Source organism: Mustela lutreola, chromosome 3 (genome assembly GCF_030435805.1).
Source record: "Mustela lutreola isolate mMusLut2 chromosome 3, mMusLut2.pri, whole genome shotgun sequence".
NCBI classification, from domain to species: domain Eukaryota; kingdom Metazoa; phylum Chordata; class Mammalia; order Carnivora; family Mustelidae; genus Mustela; species Mustela lutreola.
In genome coordinates, this window is record NC_081292.1 from 72657402 (window position 1) to 72682104 (window position 24703).

The 24703-nt window shown below is 45.9% G+C and overlaps 1 protein-coding gene across 8 annotated transcripts in view; it reads right to left on the reverse strand.

Annotated features, from left to right (window-relative positions):
- Positions 1–389: 389 nt before the first annotated feature.
- CHD7 (chromodomain helicase DNA binding protein 7) overlaps positions 390–24703 on the reverse strand; it is a 186714-nt gene continuing 162400 nt past the window's right edge. For 6 of the 8 annotated variants that reach the window (XM_059166380.1, XM_059166372.1, XM_059166374.1 and 3 more), the window contains 17 exons: positions 23320–23519; positions 22991–23150; positions 18820–18909; positions 18261–18364; positions 16804–16933; positions 16318–16390; positions 16103–16160; positions 15172–15400; positions 14718–14926; positions 13917–14588; positions 12629–12789; positions 10330–10557; positions 9667–10110; positions 5908–6129; positions 3855–3995; positions 3536–3640; positions 390–2313 (listed from right to left, as the gene is read on the reverse strand). In XM_059166380.1, the coding sequence (XP_059022363.1) occupies positions 1390–2313; positions 3536–3640; positions 3855–3995; positions 5908–6129; positions 9667–10110; positions 10330–10557; positions 12629–12789; positions 13917–14588; positions 14718–14926; positions 15172–15400; positions 16103–16160; positions 16318–16390; positions 16804–16933; positions 18261–18364; positions 18820–18909; positions 22991–23150; positions 23320–23519 (4150 nt within the window). In that variant the 3' untranslated portion in view covers positions 390–1389. The remainder of the gene's footprint in view (positions 2314–3535; positions 3641–3854; positions 3996–5907; positions 6130–9666; positions 10111–10329; positions 10558–12628; positions 12790–13916; positions 14589–14717; positions 14927–15171; positions 15401–16102; positions 16161–16317; positions 16391–16803; positions 16934–18260; positions 18365–18819; positions 18910–22990; positions 23151–23319; positions 23520–24703) is intronic. The other 2 variants (XM_059166377.1, XM_059166378.1) reach the window with 2 other exon arrangements.

The following is a 24703-nucleotide window of genomic DNA, read 5'->3' on the forward strand; positions in this document are numbered from 1 at the left end:
ACCAAGGATAAATGACCTAGATATTCTGCCTATTAAAGCCTCATTTTTCTTTTGCCCTTTTGTTCTTTAGTGTACCACATTATCAGACGCTGCACACATTTTAAAGTATTCTCAGTCTCAGATGCCCTTTTGAGGGAGTAATAGGAGGTTTTTGTGTGTGGTTCTGCGGAGATATCTGGAGTGGAATTATGTGAAGGTAATTTAAGGTTTTTCTTCCTGTCTCGTCTGAAGACAATCAGTTTAGCGTATTACTAACAGCTAATCTAGCATAAGAGGATATATCAAGAAACTGTACAAAGGCCAGAGTGCTGTATTTGCATCTATTGCGAATACAAAAAAATAGAGTGAACACCAGTTCCCCTACACACTACATTCTCTAATTACATCTCTGCATATCATGGGTCACTTTTATTAAAAGCATCATTACTACAGTTGGCAGCAATTTACATTTTATCTTACATGATAGCAGTTTTCAAAGAAAAAAATAAAAGGACATCACAACAAAGAAAAACAATACATTTACAAAGTCATGTCTGTAAACTTCAAGGCTAGTTTAGAGCTGAGGTAATGCTGTTTTAGCTTTGTGGCTAAAGTAACAAAGTCCTTTAATTTAAAAAAGGTACCTGATTCTTTCTTCTCTCACTCTTTATTTATTCATCTATTTATTTTGTTTATACCAGTGCATTACAAGACCACGAGACAATGGAACTGTAGTTCTGTCTGGCAAGAAAACCCTCCCAGTAGGTTAATTTCCAAAGGGACCCTTCACATTCAACAGCTGCCTTATTATTGCTGCGCCTCGGGACAGAGACGTTCACACTAACGTGGAGATTGTCAGAGTGTATGGATGTGTGTGGATGCGCAAGGGTGGGAACCCCCATACAGTCAAAAGGGAAACCAATGAGCAAGTATGATATGTATGGTAAATTTCATCTTGACCTTCACAGCAAAAAAAAAAAAAAAAAAAAAAAAAAAAATTAAAATTAAAAAATTAAATATATAACTTCATACTTCCTTTGAGCAGCACTTCCTTCCATTAGTGCCACTCAGTTACAAATTGCTCTTTATTATAATACCAATGGTACCAAAAGGAAAAGGAAAAAAAAAAAAGCAGAGCATTATGTAAGTTTCCTTAAAAAGACATGATCACCTCTCAAATTTCATCTCTCCTAGGGATAATAAATAATGCACTGCACAATACTTAATGACCAAGATACCTTTTGACACACCTGTATAACATGACTTGGACTTTTTTTTTCTTTTTTTTTTTTTGCTACACTATGTTACAGAACAGCTTATAAAACTAGGTATGAACATTAACTGTGAGTGTAAACAGTAGGACTACCACTTGTCAAAAGTTTTAAACACTTTAACTGGAACTGGAACTGGTTATTCATCATTTTCATGGTTTTCTAGTTCGTCCCCCCCGTCCAGCGAGTCCAGCTCTTCACCCTGTGCTATTTCGTCTTCGAAGACGGAGGACTCCGCAGTCTTGTCCAGGTTCTCCTCGGCGTCGCTGCCTTCCAGGTTCTCCTCCTCCTGGAAGGCGGCCCCCTCGGCCTTGTCCGGGGCCTTTTCCTCGCCGGAGCCCACGGCGTTCTGGAGTCCTGCTAACGCGGGGAACCCAGGCAGTGTCAATCCCCCCAGTCCTGGAGGTAGAAACATGGACGGGTAGAAGAGGCCTGGCGCCATGGTGGACAGGAGGAAAGGGTTGAAGGCGAGCGGGTTGGAGGGCAGTCCGGCCGGGGCAGTAGCAGCACCAACAGAGCCGTTCGCGGAGTCAGTGGCCGAAACAGCGTCTGTGCTTTTCTCGGAGTCTTTGTTCTCGTCCTCGTTCTCGGTGCCCTTCTCCTCGGCCTGGGAGGCGCCGTCCTCCGGCTCCCCCTGGCCCGGCGCCGGCGTGGCGTTGCCGGCCGCGGCGGGCAGGGGGCTGTTGAGCAGCCCGCCCAGGCCGAACACGTTGGGCAGGCCGGCCACGCCCGGCAGCATCAGCGGCAGCACGGCCGCGGGGTTCTTCGCGTCGCCTCCGGCCGCGGCCGCCGTGGCCAGTCCCGGGGGGAAGCCCATGAGGCCCGCCAGCTGGAGAGACTGCAGGTTCTGTAGGTTCTGCAGGCTCGTGAGGTCCATCCCAGCAAACAGGCTGTTCACCAGCAGAGGGTTGATGCCCGACGTGGAGGCCGCCGCGGCCGCGGCCGCCGCCGCCGCCGCCCTGGCGATCTCGCTCTTGGGCCTCCGTCCTCGCCTGCTGGCTCCTTCCCCCCGCACCACGGGGCCGGTGAGGAGCCGGTCAAACATCGACTCGGGAACGAAACCCTGAAGCAAACGGACAGGCAAACAGTGGCTATAAGGGCGGCCGGCGAGACCGCGATCCCGACAGGCCCTCTTGATGCATGAAAGCAGAACTCTGGATGCAAGGGCGGCAGCGACTTGTCCCCTTCTAGGAGCACTCTGGCCAAACTCAGGAAAGCAAAAAGTCTATCTCTCTGCACTATGTGAACTCACTGAATTATGCAGGACTGCAGAAAAACTGTTAAAGTCTACTCTACCGGTGAGGGAGATGTCAAGCTACCAGCATCCAGAACTCCAGGAACAATAAAACGTCATGACGTTTTATGAGATGCTGGGAACATTAACTGAAATTACAGCGTACTAGATCTACCCTGGAGAGACAATAACTACGGTCACCCCAAAACAAATGTTTTTAGCAGCTGTACCCCCATTTGCCCAAGTCTGGAAACCACCCAGCCGTCCTGCTCTGGGTGATGGCCTACCACACCCAGGGGCAGGCGCAGGCACTGGAAGGACAAACTCCTGACACGTGCAACCCACGTGGATAAAGCTCAATGCGAAGTCATCCTACGAAGGTCACAGAATTCATACTTCTGCTAATAGGACACCCTCAAAAAGACAAAACTTTGGATGGAGACCAGATCAGCAGTGGTGGGGGGCCAGGGGTGGGGTTGGGAGTGGGGGTGTGTAGTATGAGGGAACGTGGGGTGGGGGAGGGTGGTGGAACGGTCTGTATTTTGGTTGTGGTGGTGGTTCGAGAAAGTACGTGTATTAAGACTGATAGAACTACACACAAAAGAAAAATAAGAAGTCTTACTATATATCTTAAAAAAAATAAACAGGAAGAAATCAGGACATTGACCACTTAATCTTAAAAAGACGTTGAAGTGGAAAAAAATTTTAGGCAAAGTTGTATTCTTTATTTTAAAATTTTAAAAAAGTCCCAGTTAATCTTAATGATCTCAACCACCATGAATTCCATCCCACAGGTGGGCTCTTAACGAGGTTTACCTTTAAGACTATGAACGTGTATTTCTATATAATCCTTTAAAATCAGAGCCATCCAAAGAATCTACCTCAGATTAATGATATACTGATATAAGAAATGAGGATGTATTATGTCAATTCTTTTAAGCTATGAATAAATTATAATAGAAAAATTGATGGTCGACAGAAAAGAAAGAAAAGTTCAGGACAACAGTTTTGTACAGAAACCTCTCCCGACAGAAACACAGTGCGTACTTACAGACTGCTTCACTATCTCAGTCCAGTCTGGGGCAACTGCAAATTCAGGGTTCTCTTCCAGCCACCTGGGCAGGTCCTTCATTGGAGGTGCCATAGCTCCACCCATCTGGGGAGAGGCATTTGGAAAATGATCTAAAAGCACATATATCCCCCCTGCTCCCCACCCCACCTACACACACACACACACACACACACACACATCATATACAGATATTCTAGAAGAAACATTATTGTTCTTCCTTAAAAACATGTCAGGATGAAATGCTTCTTTCCGGGATAAGAAATCATATGGAGATCAACTCCCTTTCCCAAACGTTCACCTTCTTTCCATTTCGTTTATTGACAACAGGAACCCTTTCTTCTCCTGTCAAAGTGTTTATATCCAATTTATTAGGGTTTCGACATCTATGTCGTTTCTGTTTCGGTTTCTGAAATGAGGAAAACAGCACATCCGCATTCTTCTGCAAAAAAACCCCAAACAAACCCAAAATGCGGATTTAGTAAAAATGTATTTAGTAATTACTTTCCTGCATAAATGACAAAGAGAATATAGTCAAGCAGTTTTTTTTTTTTTTTCAAGTACGCTCTACACCCAGCGTGGGGCTCGAACTCATAACCCTGAGATCAAGAGTCACATGTTCTACCTACTGAGCCAGCCAGGCACCCTCAGTCAAGCCATTTTTAATAGCTATAGAAGTTTCAGCAATCATTTTAGTTATTAGAAACCACACTTTTCTTTAAAAGGAAAAACTATTTTTCTCTTTGTACACTGAGGAACTCAACAATCACCTAAGCTGAGTATTTGCTTTTCCTTTTGTCTACCAATAACCCCGCTTAAAGTCTTTTCTTCCAATGCTTAACCAAGCCATGGTATTTTTATGTTCATATCTTTTTTAACCAAGTCATGGTATTTTTTAAAAACATTTTATTTATTATCTGACAGAGAGAGATACATCAAGAGAAGGAACATAAGCAGGGGGAGTGGGAGAGGGAGAAGCAGGCTCTCTGCTAAGCAGGGAGCCCAACGTGAGGCTTGATCCCAGGTCTCTGGGATCATGACCTGAGCCAAAGGCAGATACTTAGCAACTCAGCCACCCAGGCACCCCCAAGTCATGGTTTTTTCAAAAGAAACTTTCTCAAGGACCTTTGCTAACTAATTTCTACTCGGTGACTTGGACAAATACGGAGATGATGTCCCATCTATGAGACTGTACCTGAGAGGCAACAGGTAAAAAGATACACAGGAGGGGACGTTCTGAGAGGCAAGAACTCAACTAAAGCTGAACTCAACAAAATAAAATGTTGAATCTTACACTTACAGTTTTGGTTCTTCTTCTTCTTCTTCTTCTTTTTAATAAGATTATTATTTATTTGACAAGAGCAAGAGAGTGAGCACAAGCAAGGGGGAATGGCAGAGAGGTGGGAGAAGCACACTCCCCACTGAGCAGGGTGCTGAGCAGGGAGCCCTACTCTGGGCTCGATCCCAGAACCCTGGAATCATGACCTGAGCCAAAGGCAGACTGCCCCCCCCCCCAGAGAACCCCCTACACTTAAGTTTAAAAACAAAAAAACAGTCACTAGGTATACACGGAGTAAAAGATTTGCATTGCCAGCTAGCAAGCGGTTTATAGGATGGAATCATCTACAGATACCGTTTAATATAGGACATAAGTAGGAGTTGTTTAAAAAAAAAAAAAAAAGAAGAAGAAGCTAATGAAGTCTTGGCTGTATTAGCTAGTCAAATTTCTACAAGTAACAAGCTTCACAGTATTCTGTGCTGCTCAGACCTGGTCTGGACACCAATTAAGAGTGCATTCATGAGGGGCGCCTGGGTGGCTCAGTGGGTTAAGCCTCTGCCTTCAGCTCAGGTCATGATCTCAGGGTCCTGGGATCAAGCCCCGCACTGGGCTCTCTGCTCAGCGAGGAGCCTACTTCCCCTCTCTCTCTCTCTGCCTCTCTGCCTCCTTGTGATCTCTCTCTCTCTGTCAGATAAATAAAATCTTAAAAAAAAAAAAAAAGTGCATTCATGAGTGTCACCCCCCTGGTGAGACCACCTGGAAACCAGGTGATGAAAAGAATAACCAAAGACATCATGTTTATTTGGTGGAAGGAGAAAGGAAAGAAAGTGCAAAACAGGCATCTTCAACAAACTACAAACCTGCCCATCAGCTCTGAAGCTAGTTTCTCGAACGTAAGATAAACAGTGACAGAAACTGGAAAATGTCCGCGGTAAGGAGACATTTAAGCAAAAGGCAGAGGGACCAGGGATCTCTTCTGCGTTGTGCAGAAGAGCTGCAAGGGCTGTCCACGCAGGACTCCTCCTGACTGAACTCTGGGGCAGGACTCCTCCTGCCTGAACTCTGGGGTACTTACTGGTACGTAACTTGGCATATCAACAGTGTAGGAAGGATGCAGCTTCAGCCATTCAACTAAGTCCTTATTTTTAGGAGCGTCCTCCCCCACCAGCCTAGTCCCATCTTCAAGATTTATCACAGGGATCCGTGTGTCTGGGTCCAGCTGTCCAGGAGAAGGAATGTTTCTTGTAGGCGGGGTCTCTATATCTTCTTCGAAAGCTTTGGTCACCTCAGCGTCCTCCTGCAGAAAGTTGACAGGGGTCTCAATTCTTCTCATATGAAGAAAGATTCCAAAAATGCCTGACCTCTTACCTCAAGAAAACACTATCCTAGCATAATGGATCTTGGGCCAAAAAGGGAAAAAAGTTAGTTGAAACAATCTCAGTTTTGGAACAGCTATTAAATTAGAAGATGAAACTTTAATATTATTCTCCACACTGTAGAACTGGTAATTAGGTAGGAAATTCACAGTCCATCAATGCTCCATATTTGAAACCTTAAGCAAGCCACTAGGCCATGGACAGCGTAGTCTGAGCTGGACATGCATGGAAGGTACCCTCTCAATCTCTCTCGGGGCTCTCGGGATAACCTCATTAAATAAATTATATTTACTTGTTTATTTATTTATTTGAAAGAGATAGAGAGTACATGTGCTTCAAGCAGGGAGCCTGATGTGGGGCTCGATCCCAGAACCCTGGGATCATGACGTGAGCCGAAGGCAAACGCTTAATCAATTGAGCCACCCAGGCGCCCCACCCCCCCTCCCCCAGCTTTTAAAATTTATTTTTATTTAGAGTGAAAGCATGTGCGAGTGGAGGGGTATATGGGGAGAAGGAGAATCTCAAGTAGATTTTCTCCTGAGCACAGAGCTTAGCATGGGGCCTCAGTCTCATGACCCTGAGATCATGATCTGAACCTTAATTTAGAGTGGGGCACTTAACTGACTGAGCCACCCGGGTGCTCCAAGAAGTTATAATTAAAGGAATGTTCCCACAGCCAACCTGTACACAGATCTCTCTGAACCATACGATCTTACTGGCTACAACGTTTGTGGCAGGTCCGTCTGGCAACCCTGAAAATACCGCGTTGATCTGAAGTCCAGCCGGCGGGCCACAAACTGTTACTCCAACCACCAGACTTCTTTTCTGGCAGCCCATCTGTCCATTCCCATGGCTCTGACTTCGGTTCAGGCCTTCTTCATCGCCGCCCCGGCCCTATGTCACTGCAGTACTCCTAAACAGTCTCCCCGATCCTACTCCCACCCTTCTGGACTCTGACTTCCATCACTGCTACTTCGGAGTCAGGTTTCTAAAATGCACTCTTCCTAGGTCAAAACCAAATCAACTGTTTAAAGGCTTTTGATAATTGAATCCCCCTCACCTTCAAGATAAAATCCAAGTCCTTTGGATGGCAATCGAGAACCTCCCTGATTTACATCGTACCTTGTGTCCCAGCCTGCTACTGTCAAACCTGATCTCCTCATCAGATTCCCGGGCTGCCAGTGACTGTCAGTTCAGCAAACGTGGAAGTCTCTCTCCGTCTCCTGTCCCTTTGCATACATTCTCCCTGCTACCTCTTTTCAAAGGACCAACTCCTATACCATCTTCAAAAGTCAACCAAAGGATGGCCGTGTCCAAGGCAACTTCCTGATCTGTGTCTCCCCATATCCTCTTCCCTTCATTTCCATTCTTCCTTTGGGCTCCCAAAGTACTCCAGGCACGCCTCCCAGCTATGGGACGTCACTATTTATCTGTCACTCAACTTCAACACTGAGTTCTCTAGGGCGAGCTCTTGCTAGACCTTTATTCTTCACATCCCTGTCCTTGGGGGTGGGGGCGGGGCCAGACCCCAAAGAACCACCTCCACCATGTTCCCAGGTGTATTGCCGCAGTATGATGACTGCGCCCTTACTTTTTCCTGGCAATGCAAAATGGTCTCTAGTCCAAGTTCTGACATAATACAAGATTTTAGGATTTGTCCCAGTCCATACAAGTAACTCTGCTGACCTTTACACCTCTTCAGTACTCCGTTTATCTATAGATTAATCGGCATTTACCTTGTATTGTATGTGTACGCACACAACTATCCACAATATCCACTGAGTAATCCCTAAGTTCTAACATCTGACAGTAAAATGAACAAACAAACAAAAAAAATACATCTTCTAACCTCTACTAGGAGTTTCAGGCTGGGTAGCTCATATGACTTTAGAAAAAGAGAAACATCAGTATGTTCTTTAGGATGACTTAAAATGTGTAAAATGAGCAAAATCAGCCTGCAGTTTAATACAGGATCTATAATTACAATAGGAAAACAGCACCTGGCTCACACTATTAATTCCTGATGCCTGAACCACAGACAGCTTTGTGCTGGGATTCATATATGAAACCCAAGAGTAAACAAAGGCATGAGATGCAGAAACTCACTAACTTGTTGATGCTTATGGAGGAAGGAATTTCAGGGAACAAAATCTATCAAAGTGGTTTGATGTGTTCTGGTGGATTCCTGTACAGAGGCTAATTAATCACTAGTGGTACAATGCGGGGGACCACACACCTCGGAACCGCACTTTTAACTTACAGAATAAGCAGTCACAGCTGATCCATTACAAGGTGTATTTTTATAAGATTCTAAAAGGAATCATATGCTCCACAAAAAAGAAACATTATTACGATTTGGTGCATGGTAACGAATCCTGAAAATTAACCTTTAATTACCGAGACGCTTCTGTTTCCCTCAGACCCCACCGGAGAGCAAATTCCAGTGAGTGCCATTTAGTCATTCCTAAACTTTACCTCGACCACACTTTTATTCCCCTTACTTAGGTCATTAAACTTTCTGGAGGTTTCAAGAAATAGCACAGAGGCAGTAAGAAGAGGGATGGAAAAAGTAAAAAATGCTGAAACAAATGTCGCCCTCTTCTCGGTTTCAAATTTCACCGCTTCGCAAACTGTGATCCGCAGGGAACAGGCCCAGTGTTCCTGGAATGCCAGCGGCTCACACACAAACAAGCTCCGGCACCGTTAGGCTGATTCGGGTTCCAAATCAATAAGGCTTAGGATACTCAGTACTAACGCATCTTTTAGAAAGAGAGCACACGTAAGCAGGTTCTCTGGGGGTAAAACCCTCATCCTTAAGCGGGCAGTGCATTTTTAGGCAGCATGGTTGAAGAAGACTAGGGAAGAGAGTTCCTTTGATTGCACTGCACTCATGTCCTTTGAATTGAGAAAGAAAATGTCAAAATCCATCGGCACATACATTTCATACAAACCTAAACTAGCACAGAGCTTTATTCAGCTGAGATTTTATAGAACAGCTACACGTACGGAGGTAGGAGAATTAGCGATCACTAGCTTTGTATCTGAACACAAATCTTGAGTCTGAAACTAAATATTTATACTAATCTAATAGATGCCAGGCTCCAAACAACATTATTTCTAAGAGCAGAAGCTTTTTCCGCCTCAGGAATTCAGAGATAACAATTATAGGCTCAGAAGAACACGTTTTTGTTTTGGGCTACTCTTCCGAGAGTAATCAATATATTAGGATCTTGGGAGGAATAAATCCTCAAGCTACATTTGGTTCAGGCTGAGTGATCTGTATCAATGCTCAACACATATTTTCAGTTCAAAACCATGACTGTACATTGTGATCCTATCTCTTTAGTGCAAGAAGCCAGCTTGAGTCACTGAGAGGAGCCCAGGCCGGCGTCGTCAGAATGGCAGGACTCTGGCTGCCACTGTGGGCAGACACAAAGGGAGTGAGCTCCTGAACTTACTGCACTCAATGACGTCCGTTTGTGGCTCATGAAAAGCAGATCAAGACCCTCCACGTTTTTCCTCCTTCCCCGCCTCCTCTTCACAGGAGGCTCTCCATCCACCAGGGAGCCGTTAAGCAGATGCCTCGTGGGTGTGCGTGACAGGCCTGCCTGGAGCAGCTCCATTTGAGTCTTAAAGGCATCGGACACCGGTGTCGAGACATTAGGCAAGATAAACTTTGAAGTAAGAGATGAAAAATTTGAGGTAGAGCTTGCTGCCTCTCTTGAGGCCTTTGATAAATCTACAACTTTTTCTTGTCCATTTTCTGAGACCACCTGAGACTCCCGCAGCTGGGCAACCATTTCCATGAGGTTCCGCCGCTTGGCAGCTCTTTCGGCCTCGATTTCAATTTTTCTCCTCCTCCTCCTCCGCTGGCGAGGGACGGAGAGGTTTAGGGCGTCTTCCTATTGAAAAATTCCAACAAAAATAATGAGCCCAAACTATATCTGCTCTACACAGGCTGGATTTCAGAAAGAAAGAATTAGAAGCTTCAGGAATTAACCATTCATAACTGCTGAAGAGAGCTAAGGAAAGGGCAGCCTTATCTTAACTCCGGGGAGGACCAGTGAGCCGCGAGCTCCCAGAGTTGGACGGCTCGCCTTTACGCGGCGAAACAAACATACCTTGGACAACTGAGGGGAAGTCGTGAGGTCCTCGCTGCCACTGATGCTAGCTTGGCCGACCATGGAGAGCTCGGCAAAGCTCCTCTTCTGCAGGGGGCTGTCCATGGTGGGTGGCGTGTAACCAGGGATGAGGCCCTGGAAATCAAACATCTGGCGCCTGTTTACTGGCCATTTGCCTTTCAGCACTGCTTCACAGATGTTGTCTAATCGGTTTATCATTACTCGGTCCTGGAGGGAGAAGGAAAGTCACACGTTGTTGTAATGAAGACCTGGTGAAAATTACCGGATAAATATTTCCATCAAGATCCTAAAGCACATAAGAGGTTTAAAAGTCAATCCATGGGCAAAAGGTAAAAAGAAAACAAAGAAGCGACTGAGTAACCAGAATCCGCAGAACCTGCTCTGCTCTGGTGGAAGGTCCTGAAGGGGGCCCCAACACAGAAAACTCACTCTTTTTAAAATTTGAGCACTGGAGCACATCACATAGCCACCTCTAAAATACTTCAAAAGTCACTTTTATTCAGGCGAGAGCACTGTTGGCGAACACCAGCAGACAACAATGGAGCCCTGCATCTAGCTTCTGGACGCTCTGGTGCTACAAATCCACGGGCTGGATCGCAGTCTGTCCCGGGAAGTGGGACATCGTTAGCGTCACTATTAATAAAGTTCAGCATTACGAAACGGGCACCAACCGAGGAACACCTAATGAATGTCAATTTGCAGTCCCCACCTATTTTCACTTCAAATTTCATTGAAGCGTGTACATTAAAAATTTCTAATTACAGCTCTTAGTCCCAGATTCCATAGATTAAAAGTGTCTGCTGCGATAGACCTTTTGACTGATCTGGGAAACTCCCTTCTGTACTCAATGAGGGAGATCAGCCTAACAGGGTACAGGGAGGAAAAAATGTCTTTGAGAGAACACTCTGCTCACTATGGAAGAGCAGCCTCAGGAGGAGTCAACTGAAGCTTGTTTTTGTGCTGCTTGTTTTAAACCAGACAGCCCTGTTATGGTGATTAGGATGATTATATCCCCACCCTGAAAAGCAGACCCAAATTACATAGGGATTTATTATAAAATTGCGCTAGTTAGCCAAAAAAGTAATTTCCATTTTGCTTTTGGTTACAGATAACTACATTTGGAATTATCTCGTAATGTACTGGAGCAAATGGGTCACTAACCCACCCTCTCCCACGTTAGGAAGACAATGGGTTTCCAAACCTATGGAGATGTCTTAAATCTGGAAGCTCTGTCTGGGATTTAAAAACATTAAAACACACATTTTAAAAAGTCCCCACATTTTCTCTTGTGCACTGTTGGTGGGACTGTAAGTGGTGTAATTGCTGCTATAGGAAATGGTAGGAGGCTCCTCAGAAAAATTTAAAAAACAGAACCACCATGTGACCCAGCAATTGCACTTCTGGTAATATATCCGAAAGAACTGAAAGCAGGGTCTCAAAGAGATGTTACTACACGCATGTCCACAGAAGCACTATAATAAGCCAAGGCGGGGAAGGAACCCCAAATGTCCCAACGACAGATGAGTGGATAAGGAAAATGTGATATATACATACAATGGAATATTATTCAGTCTTAAAAAGGAAGGAAATCCTGCCATACACTACTATACAGATAAACCTTGACGACAAGGTAAAATTAAGTGAAATAAATGAGTCCCAAAAAGGCAAATATTGCAGGATTCCACATACAGGATGATGTATCTACAGTAGTCTAATTCACAGAAACAGAAAGTAGAGAAATGGTTGCCAGAGGCGGAAGGGAGAAGAGAGGAGCTATTCAATAGGTGTAACGTTTGAGTCATGCCAGACAAAGAAAGTTCTGGAGATCTGTTTTACAATAATATGAATGTATCTAAAACTACAAAACTATATACTGAAAATTGGTTAAATTCCATGTTACGTACTTTTTACCACAATAGAAATAAACTAAAAAAGAAAGAGAGAGAAAGAAAGAGTGAGCCCACACATTTCATTTTGCTAAAAGGTGTGTCTATGGAAACAACAATCCACACACTATCCTGGACAATGTGATGGCCAACCTGAAAAACCTCAAAGAGCCAAAGATCCATACAAAACATTCTACTTCTTATCTTTCCTTCATTTTACCTTTCCTACCCTATTACAAAAGAAATGCACAGATTTTAAAATGAGAAAAATCCAGTCTTCATACAATGTCAGAGTTGACCTTAAAATTACTTGAAAATCAAACTAGAATGATTTCCTATCCCCCACACTCTCTTTTGGTCCACAAAACAAAAATAACAAGAAACCCACCAACCTTAGGCCAAAACGAGAAGGCAAATGTTCTTTCATGAAGGAGCTGGGCTACTGAAGGGTCTCCGTCCTCCATGTAGAACCCGTCTCGGGTTTCATCCCTAGCGGTGCTCATGGAAGCATTGCTTTCCTCATCAAAATTCTTCCCTCTAGAGACAGCTCCTGCTGAGAAATCAATTAATATACATTACTCACAACCAGGGAAAAGAAGTTTAGAAAGGACATGGTAAAAATTTGAATACCAATCAGCTCCATTTTACTGAGAACCTACTATACGGCTAGGATGGCATTAGGCATCTTACAGTCTTGTTTAAAGCTGGTGATGGCCCCTTGATATAGACGCTGTTATTCTCATTTTACGGATGAAAAAGCAGACAGGCTTAGGTAGGTGACATCACTAGTCATCGGATGTTGAGCATGTACATCTCAGAGGAGGCGGAATGACAACCAAGTCTCTGACTCAAGAGCCACTCCACACAACGTCCCTCCACACAGGAGAGAGGGCTGACGACTGGCCGGAGTACCGAGCCTCAGCTCCAGAACAGTACAATAGGAGGCTTTATTTTTACTCTGTGTCAGGAACAGCAACCTAACCATGACTTACAAAGAAAACCAGTCATTTTCAGATTCTGCTTCTACCTTTACTTCTGATTTAAAACTAAAGTTAAGCATCATTTGTTTAAAAATAATTACCAGTGCTTTTACCAGTGAATGACTCTTCTCTTTCACATTAAATTGTCCAAATTAAAATCATTTGGAATTCTCAATACACTGCTACTATAAAGTTAACCACTATCCCTTTTTCTTTTTTAAGTTAGCCCCTATTATTCTGTTGAGTTTTTTTTAAAAGATTTTATTTACTTATCAGAGAGAGAGAGAGAGAGAGACGGCACACGAGCAGGGGGGAGGGGCAGGGGGAGAAGCAGGTTCCCTGCTGGACAAGGAGCCCAATGTGGGACTCCATCCCACAACCCTGGGATCGTGACCTGAGCCGAAGGCAGACGCTTAACCGACTGAGCCACCCAGGCATCCCAAGTTAACTCCTATTCTTAATCGAGAAATTGTTACATGCCCATAACACTCGTCAGAGAGCTTAAGTTGTTCGAAATTCCATGTTCACGTGTGGCACGGGAGCAACACATACACCTAAGCACAACCTGAAGTTACCTATCCAGAGAACAAAATGTACACTAATTACTCTTAAAAAGTAAACAAGAGCCCCTGTCATGTGACAGGGCCCGTCACAGCTGCCGCAGTGGAACGGGGAGGGGGCCCGGATGGCGCAGCATTACCTTCAGGCTGGGAAGATTCCTCTGATTTATCATCATCCTCCAGCTTTTCTTCCTCGTCCTCTTCAGAACCTTTTTCTGAAATAGACTTGGGCCCTGTATCTGCACTGACCTCCATCCCTTTCAGTTCACTTTTTACAGAGCTGGCCTCGGCCTCGCATCCCTGCTTACTGTCCTTCTCCCCACCATCGGTCTCTTCCTCCTCCTCCTTCCCCTCGGCTTTCTCTTGGGCAGCTGCGCTTCCAGACTCCTCCACTTTGCCTTCACTCTGTCCTGTCGCCTTCTCCTCCTGAACGTGAGCAGATGAGAGGACGGCAGAAGTCTGGCAAAATCCGATGGCCAGTGGGGTCAGGGAGGACATGCTCCCTGCCCCTCTGTTCTGAGCAAAGTTTTTGTGCGCATCCAAGAAAGATAACTCGGGGTCATTGAGGATGTGATAATCCGTCCGACTAACTCCGTGCTTAGCAGCACCAACCAGCAAGTCTCGGTCATGCCTCCCACATTCCCACCACTCTGGCAAATCCAAACTCGGCTGGCAGAGCTTCAGCCTCTCCCCCAGCTGAGGGTGGTGAAGAACCTGCTCGCGGATCTTCCGCAGCAGCTCGATGCGGTAGAGAGTTCGGGAGGCGCGCTCTTCTGTGATTGGCTCGATCATGGAGGAGAGGTCAGGGGGTTCTGTAACATGAAAACAACGGTATTCACTTGGAAAAACCCTAAGTATGCTTTAAGTTGCTCACGCTCTATTTTTCACTGTAGTGGGCGGGCCTTTTACTATAGAGAACTTGTGTTACGAAGAGAACCTACCATCGTCTGGCTTGGCGGGCATTCGACACACTCGCCTACACATGGCCACAAAACAACTGAAGTATTTCTCCAAACTCTCATCAGACTTTTTGTCAAGTCTGGCAAAGGCTCGGAACTGGTTCCAGTCAAACTGCTGTTTCATGGGGTCAAAAATAACTCCAAAAGTAGATACCACGCGGTAAAAATCAGCCTCTTCTCTTCTCGTCCACCTATGAGCAAGGAGACATTAGCTTGAACCCTACTTGTGTACACAGGCTTAAAGCTTATTCATTCTTTTCCTCTTTTCCCCTAAACTCAGTGCACGGGACCTATTTTGGGGGTGAGAAGACAGAGTGCTTTCATGTACTGAGACCTTCTCTGATCACCGTCTGGAAGTGATTCCGGCCTCCGGCCGGCCGAGGACAGAAAAAAGAGGCCCATCCTAAGAGCTGAGTAAAACCCTGAAGAAACTCACTTTTGTCGTTTCTCAGATATTATAGCTTCCCTTTCCGCTTCTAGAGCTCTCACTTCCTCCCGGGGCCGTCGCCTCCGCCGGTCAGTCTTCATTAGAGCCTCCTGCCTCATTTGTTGCCTTTTATAGCTGCGCTGATAGGCAGTAATGAGCCGGCGCAGACGGGTAGTCAGGGTTGAGGTGCTGGGCCAGTAGAGTTGGCCTAACTCAGCAGTACTCTCGCTGGGCTTGCCTGGGGAAGTGGAAAAAAAAGATTTCTAAAATGTGTAGCTGCAATCTTGCAATACACAGGATTTTCCATCAAAACAAGATGACTCATTAACATTCAAATGACAGTGTGAGGAAGGGCATCTCAGTGCTCTCATGTTTAAAATATAAATAAAGAATCATATTAGTATGAAACTTAACAACTGTTTTCTTTTTTAACTCTTTAGGGGGGAGAAGCAAATTTACTTATCAGTTTTATGTAAAGAAACATACTTTATGCCATGAACTACAATATAAGGGTGCTCTCCTGTACTGTACTTAGAATAATAATCTTGAACCTAAAACATAATCACGTAATTGGTAGCTAACTATCTGACATTAGGGAAAAGGTACCGTTCTATAAACCTGCAATATTTCAGATACCCAGCAAATGCCCTACTCCGAGACACATTTCTGAAGACGCTTAAAAGTTTCCACTAACTGGTATATAAATATATACGAATTATCTTAATCCCAAAAGTAGTTCTTTCATCAAAGAAAGTCAATGTAATGAAAAACCCACAATAAATAAGAATTAAAATCATTCACAAAAGGGATGAGTCAGTAGAGAAAAAAAAAACGATATTTTAAGATACCACTGTCATAAAGAAGCAAAAGTGCAGGTCCATGAATAATGTCTGTATAGCACACATTTGCCCTGCTCTTTGGGTTTTTTATGGAGCCTTACCTGTGGTGCGAATTTCCATGGATTCCTCTTTATCTTCTGGAGGAGAATTTGCAAATTCCTTGAAAGCAAAGCAAGAAACAGGATTATTTTAATTTGGGGCTTCATTTTGCATTACCTTTCAAAGAAACGGCCATTATCTATAAAGTTTAACAAGTCTTATATGGGCATATGATATTTTAATGCTGCTGTAAAAGTCAGTATACTCAAGTTCTTACATCTATTTCATCCTTGAATGGCGTCCTGGTTGGTTTATATTCTGGGTCCTCATCTTCTCTATCAAATTCTCCCCTGCGTTAAAATTGTTAAAAAAAAAAAAAAAAGTTTAAATTGCACAAATAAGCAAGAGACTGGGGGGCTGGGGGGTGCTTGGGAACAACTAATCCTCTGCCTGATGCTACTTTTAATTCTGGGTTTGACATCAAAGGCAACCCAATCAATATTTAAATCACGCAGTCACGGGGTAAGGGGCGGGTGGGTGGGCGGAAGTGTCACCACTTGGAAAAAACAAACAAGTTTCAGATGATATAGATAATATATTGCATTTAAATAATCATTATGATACATAAACAGACTACTCTGGGAAACATCACCGAAGTTGAAATCAGATCAGTGGAGTGCACAGCGCAGTGGAAGGACCGAACCCTGCCAATAGATGTGACACTGACATAAAGTTTATTACAATCTTTAAATGTCCTTCTTACCCATCACCGCCATCTGCTAGCATGTCTGTTCCTCTTTGCTCGGCAGCTATGGCCTTGGCATCGGGCATACCAACGCGTTCCAGGAAGCACAGCGCGGGGTCGGCTCTCATGGAGTTGTACTTCTCGTAGCCTGTGCCATCCCCAGCAGCCCACAGAGGACACGCGCAGAAACAGCAAAAGGGCCGTCACTCACAAAGTCACAGCACTGCCACAATACACCAGGCTCAGCTCTCAACCCAGACGACCACTTAGGAACCCTTCTTTCCATAAACCACTCTAGACAATGCTCATGACGTGGCAGGTTTTGGGGGAGGGGGTCAAGTTATAGTTCAGGGGGGTATCCGAATGACCACGGAGATGAGCAGAGAAACAGGTTCAAACTAACTGCAAGATGCCTGGGGAGATTTCCGACCCTATTTTCCCCAAGAGCTAATTTTGCTGGACATTTAAAAGGCTTCCTTATGCTCCTTCATGACCTCTGCGGGCCACGCTATGCCCACCCCGTCCTCCCAAGAGCGGCTACAGTCCTGCAGGAAAGTCGAGCCACTGGCTGAAAATCCCTGTCTACGTAAGGCCAGCGAACCTGTCTTATTAGGTTTAGGACGATGCATGTCAGTAAGATGACACTGTTCCCTCTATGGTTTTCAAACCGCAATTTGCTTTTTGACTGCCCAAGTTGACTAGATGGAAAATGGCAGATCCCAACAGTGCACTGCGGGAAAATGATTTTGAGGCTGAGCTCACAAAACGCGGCTGCAGTACGTAGGCAGAACAGCACAATTCAATTAGGATGTGTACTACAACACACCGCTCCTAACTGCTGTAGAGCCGCAAGCCAAACTGTAATCATGAAAGGTTTTATAAGCCATCATTCTCCCCTTTAGTCAGGCCGGGCTGCTGAGAATACCTCCGCGACCTCCAGAGAATTGGGATTATAATCAGGAATCGCTCACTGTATATATCATGCCAGTTCTGCATCCCCAGCCTTTCAAAGTTAACAAGGCTGCATCCACTCAGGGGAGCCGTGAGTTCTCAGCACTGACATTTGTGAAATATTGCTTGGAACAAAGCCCAGGAGGCACTTGTACAGATTAATAGCAGAGGTTAAGCCCACCGTCCACTCTGACACGGGTTGGCAGAGCCAGCGAGGGGAGCCACGCTAGAAGCAAAGTTTAGGGAGAGCTATAGGACAACTTGGCTATTATTAAAACAAATATGGTTTTGGTTTTATTTACAGCCAAGAAAGAAATGTTTTCTTCTCAAATACTCAACAAACATTCAAAAACAGCATCTGATATTTACAGTTCATATTAGATTTTTAGTACAGGAAAATGATAGAAGCCAAGAGTCCTCTGGAACTATCCTCATTAATATTATGACTTTGGAAAAGAGGATGGAAAGAGCGCTGACAACGAAGCCACAGAGTCAAGATGTGGTCAGACGGAAACATCACTTACCGTGTTTGAACACTCCAATGAGGAGGGACTTATCTGCTTCCTTATCCCACCAGTCTGTGGGGACTTCAGCATGGAAGGGCTCAGGGATCCACACGTCAGCTTCACTACAAAGACACCAGTCACACGGTATTCAGAGCACACGCTCACGTTACAGGAATAATCCCCAGGAACCACAGACAGGATGTGCAGGCTCACAGGCCCCCTCCCGCTACACGCATCCGAGCATCATGGGGAGCACTGAGCGAAGGCTGAAGGGAAGGGTGCGAGCCAGTCGCTTTCTACCATAGTCGGAAGTGGACTTCATCACACAGGATCCCATTTTAAATGTCAGAATGCCAGGAACGTAGTTCCCACCTTTTCCATGGAACACGGACATGCGAACATGCTTTCCCCGATTCCCTCCGCATCCCCATGCACACAGGGTGAAAATTCCATTCCAGGTGCAAACTAGGAGATATGCCACTAATGGTTTAGGAAGGTTCCGGAACATACTCGGCAGGGTCTTCGGGCTGCCTGGGTCACTACAGGGAGGTATGGAGTGGCGTGCACTTGCACTAACCTTGAGTCAGCACCCTCTAGAATCTTATCCGCCTGGTCTCCTATAACTTCTTGTCTTAGGTAGTATAGCATGCGGACACGCAGCAGGACCCTGGAGAGGAAGACAGGGGGGAAAAAGTTCTTAACTTCAGGACTGTTTGCCAACAGTGGCTTTTGGCAGCTGCTGCTGTTCATCCATCATCCTGCCAAGGCTGATTAGCCATGCTGTATGGTAGGCTTGAAGCGTGACAGATGGTGGCACATAATCACCTCTGTGTGGTGCTTTCTGCTGGCTTCCAACAGGCCTGCCTGGCAACCGCTCGCGCTGCATGGAGAGGGACCGAGCACGGCCCAGCCCAGGCGCACTTCATTTAGTCCTACCTAGTGCAGCTTGTGAAGTTTAGACACGTACCCTACCATTGCCTCTGAAGTATTGAAGCAAGTTTGTAAACAACTGAGCAGATGGCTTTCAGTAACTGTTCTGCTTCATTATCTCATAAAATTTCCTCAGCTGCTGCCTTAATACCATTTTTGGAAGCACATCAGAAGTTGTAGGAATAAACGAGATATAAAATCTGGTTTTACTACCTTACAATAAACCCTCAATATGGAATGTCAGGTTTTTCAGATTATACAACTTTGCTTCCGAGAAAGGAAGATGGTGATGGGGGTGGGGCCAGGGGTGGGTCTTCACAGGTCTCCCTTAAGGAGTATTAAACACTATTTATTCCTTCTAGTTCATATTACCTGGAAGCCTAGGTTGTAGCTTAAAAAATAACAAAATGACACAAAGGAGGCTAAAATGGGGCCAATTCATTGCCATTCCTTGTCATTTTCAAGGAATCAAGTTTCTAAAAATCCATGGAATTCTAGGAACCAGATTTTTTCTAGGACCCAGATTAATTCTTTTGGTAAAGCCCACCTGGAAAATCCCAAAGGCCCATGTCTACTCTGAGGCTAGCATCTCCCGCTGGACGGCCTCCAGTGTGCACTCAGGACTGACTATTGAAGACTCACCCTGTCGGCCGTGAGTGGATGATAATTCTAACTGCTATTTCTGTAGCTGGGTCATCCTATCACACACTTATAGGATGGTTTACAGTTGATGTATCACATCTGCGTGTACTAGCTCATCGGATCATCACAATGATCCCGTGGTGAAGTGGGGCGCGTTATAACCCCCACTTCACAAATGTGAAAACTGAGGGTGACAGAAGACCAGGGACATAGCCGAGGTCACAGCTGTGCTGAGCAGGGACGACTGGATTAGGCCTTCTGACTTCAGCACCTCACAATGTCTCTCGGGACGTGGCAAGGGTCCTTGAAAATGTCAAAAGGAGGACAAAGGACAGCTTCCCCAAAACAGACTACTCCCACATACACTAACAGGTACCCCACAATACACCTGCCTCTCCATCCGGTATCTGCTTTGGAGTAACATGTGTTCTAGATGGACAGTCTGAGGCTGTCAATTTCGAGTAAGCATCAATGTAAACAATTATCATAGGTATTTCGTTTTAGTTTTTTAAGATTTTTCTTTTGATAAGATTAAAAATTGGCTGTGCCACACAGAACTGGCAAAACAAAACTAACAGTCTGGGCCTCCATGGCAGGCACCTTGTTTCTTCTCTGCTTAGGCAAGAATTCACCGGCCAGGATCTCCTTATAGAGGATGTTCAGAAAAGGGTAGTTCCAAAGGAAATACCCTCCATCTTCGGCTGGATACTCTTTTTTTAACCAAAACAGCACAGTGGCAATGATCTGAATGGTTTCTCTCCCTTTTTGATAGAAGATACAGTTTTCTTCTTTGGGAGGAATTTTAGTTATGTGGAGACTTTCATGAATTAACTGTGAATATCACCTTTCTTCTAGAGGAAAAAATTCAAACCAGTGCAACTGGCAAGCTCAGTGGTGCTAGGAGGATAACACAGTAGATGGGAGGTGGGCTCTCACCTTAAAGAGTTTGCACTTGGTAAGTCTGACAGACCAGACTCGTTAGTAGTCTGTGACCTCACTCACATCTGACTGGCTATCTCACTATGACCATCTTCTGGACCTGCATCCCGTTCAGGGCCACACAGAGCACTGGACTGCCCTGCCTCTTCATCTCCTTTAACCTAAGACAGTTCCCTTGTCTTTGTGTCTTGAAACTTTTGAAGAGAACCAGCTAGCTATCTTCTAGGAGGTTCCTTGATTTGGGTTTCATTTTCTCATCGACATTTCCCCACCTTAGATCCTGAGAAGTCTCAGGGCATGACCCACCAGGAAGAAGAAATGGACCACTTGTCTATCCCAGAAAGGAGATGGCAAGCCTTGCCAGTCTTCCCCTGAGACCACGGGGAAGAGCACACTAGCACCATCTCACATACTAACCAGGAAGGGTACTCATGGAGTCCGCTACTGGTATGAGAATGGGAAATTAAAAACTCCCACCCCCATCACTCTAGGATCCAGGCACAGGAGCCGCTGTTCCCACACCAAACCATCCCACTTCTGGTTTGACTCCAGAACCCAGAAGGCTATTGACCCAAAGAGTTCACATAAACCAGAGGAAACATAAGTTTTCTGACAGCTGTTCAGTGGGACGGGAGTTTAGGGAGAACTATTACGCCACAGTAGTAACAACAGACAGTTTCCGAGGTACCAAAATGGTTTGAGGTAATGGTTTTTCACAGACTCAAAAAGGAAAAAAAATTGTCAGTCAAAATCTAGTGAAAACGATTAAAGGTGGGCCCCGAAGGCACTTCCATGTTTGAAAAGGGATGAGAACCATTCATCCCTGCCAGCCAGGAGTTGCTTCACGTGACGCTTGGGATGACCCCGTGGGGCTGGCAGGCTCCACGGTGGGGGGGGGTCCCAGAGAGCGAGGGCACTGCCCTCCTCTGTTCCAGACTCCCGCCCTGGCTCTGCTCCCAAACTAGTCGAGACCGTAAGTGCCGGAGTCTCCACTTCCCTGTCAGGCAAAGGGGGATAAAAGAGCACTACTTGTCTCAGGTCACACAGATCGCGCACGTGGAGGGCTTGGCACGCCGCCAGGAATTATGTTCTCAGATTTTTGTTCCTCCTTTTTAGGAGAGATAAACATTTGTTTATATCCTGCTTCATCCAGCTGAGGTCCTGCTGCAGAGCTCTAGGTGGTTAACAAGGCAAGGGAGCCTTGAAGAGGCTGAGGACCTTGCTCAAGGCCCCACAAAGCTACAAGTGCTGGAGCTGTTCGGTGCTGGCTGGACGGATTCTCGGAAATGCATGCTCACAGCCATGGAACAAGAATAGCCACGTACAGATGCTAGTTTCGTACGAAGATGGTGAATAGAGCTCCCACCAATGAAAGAAACACAGATTTAATGTTCTTCAATTACACATGATCAAGTTCTGGACATAAAGATAAGGAATGGGATTCTAAGCTCACAGGTAAGAAAAAAGGACCCAGACATCGAGGTACTATTAAGCAAAAAATTCCCTGTAAACTCCCTGGTCCCTTCACTGGAAGCAGTCAGCTGAAGGCGGGGTCAAACAGGGCAAACAGTAATTCTCTAACACATCTTGGTTACAACTTAGTTATCTGCAATATTTACAGCAGCATCGCTCACAACAGCCAAAAAGGTGTCCATCAGCCCACGTCCCCGTCAACTGATGAACGGATAAACAAAACGTGGTATACATGTACAATGTAGTATTATTCAGCCACGAAAAGGAATGAAATTCTGGCACGGGCTACAAAACGGATGAAGCTTGAAAACATTATGCTATGCAATAAGCCAGCCATCACAGATATTCTAGGATTCCACTTAGGAGGTACCTAGAATGGGCAAATTCCTAGAGACAGAAAGTAGAACGCACCTGCAGGGACCTGGGGCAGGGAGGGAGGAGGGCAGTGACTGTCTCAAAGACACAGAGGTTCCACTGGGGTCAGTGAAAAGGTCTGGGGGACAGGCAGTGCTGATGGGTACACAGCATTCTGAACGTAACTAAAGCTGAGTTGTCTACCTAACAAACAGTTAAGATGGGAAGACCATGTTATGTATCTACCATGCCAAAAAAAAAAAAAAAAAAAAAAAAGACAAACCAATCCACCATCTGAAGGTGTTCCGTCGTGTGGCCCAGCACCATTATTTGCAGAAAAAACGGTAAAGGTGCAGGAAGCCGGGAGGCAGAGTGTCACAGCCAGTCGTGCAGACCCTCTCAAAACGTACTTGTTACAGTGATGCTTCAGGTGCTTCTTGTAGCTGTCCTCCTGGAACAGGGCATCCGGGTTGCAGTCCGCCAGCCAGTCGGCATCCTGCACCACGGGATGTGTGCTCTGGGCTTTCACCTTCTTCCCTTTCCTGCCCCTTGGCACTGGGGCAGATAAACCTAGAATCGGAGCAATGATAACAATAGTCAGAGAAGCTTTCTATAATCCCAATTACAATGTTGGACTCAGTGCAATGCATGTGGCAGGGAGACATAGGGTCTTGGTGTTGTGAGGGTCCGAGGTGGCTCTCTGAGAGCCTGTGGTACAGAAAGCATGACGCAGACCTACCAGAGTGATTGACCAAGGCTCGCGTCTGGCCGTCCGCCGTGGGTGTGATCAAGTCCCAGATGAAGCTTTTGATATTCTCATCCCCCTTGTAATGATTGAGACAGTACACGAGGATGGTTCTGCAGATGGTCTCTACGTCCTGCTCAGTGAGCTGGCGCTTGTAGCGGCCATGGGAGAGGATATCTGTCCACCGTCCCCAGCTGCAAAGCAAACGTTCAGCATGTAGATGGTACCTTTCGTTTTAGATCTGGGGCTTTCCTTCCACAGTCCGGTAGCAGTGTTAGGAATTCCTGGCTCGAAACTAGCAGTATCTGACATCAGGGGGCAGGAAAGCACTTTGGAGCGCAGGAGTCAAAAACACTCGTTACAGAGCAGGGCCTGAGCTCGCGCCGCCTCGGTGCTGGGTTGAACCATCATGGAGGTAATGCCCACGGGCCTGACACAGGCTCTCTCAGTCAGATTCCGGCGGGGCCACAACTCTGGGGGGAAAGGATGCCGGGACCGGGACACCTTGCATCTGCGTCACCCTGTCACGGCTGGCACGTTTCCATACCGACCAGCTATTTGAGACACACGGTGACCTGAGGGGATGTGGCTGCTCCCACACCTGGGACCCAATGCTGAGGAGGAATGGTCCTATTTCAATCTACCTCAGTGGGATGCAATGGTAACGAAGGAAGACTTGTGAACAGGTTCGACTTTCCTTTCAACCCAGGGAGTGCTAATTCCCCAGTACAAGAGCATTCACGGGCAGCCCTCATGTAAACCGCACATGGTACACAACAGACAGCACACTGTTGACCCTGAATAGACTGTTCGGGGCTATAATCCCAGTTAGACACAGCACTGTGCTCCCCGATCAGGGTGTTGTGGTGTGAGAGCATACAACAGCCGGGCAGATCCTGTCCGTGCCTCGTCTCCCCCAAGGCTGCCGCGCAGGATGGAAGCCAGCCACTCCCTTGCCTTCTTCAAGGACTGAGGGCTGCTCACAGCAGGGAGGCCACGGCAGGAGAGGCACAGGACCTGCCCCAGCAGGCCAGGAGATGTGTCCTGGCTGGTCCTCTCTGGCTTCTGTGAACTGTTCCTCAAACTGCAGGGCCAACCCTCACCTCCAGGCCTTCGGACACACTGCCCTCTCTGCACGAACTCTCTCCTCCCTGCCCAGCGTCCAACTCTCTCTTCTACCCACGCTAAGCCATGATGTCCACCCATCAAGTCATGTTGCCCTGTGGAATCCCTTCTTGTATAACCCTAAGCCTCAGAAATAGGGAGATGATACCAGAGCTATCTTACAGGAGAGAGACATGCTTCTACCCTCCATCCCCAGTCTTCCCAGACATAACACCATTACAGTTTCCTGCCATTTCTGTTTGTCCACCTGCCT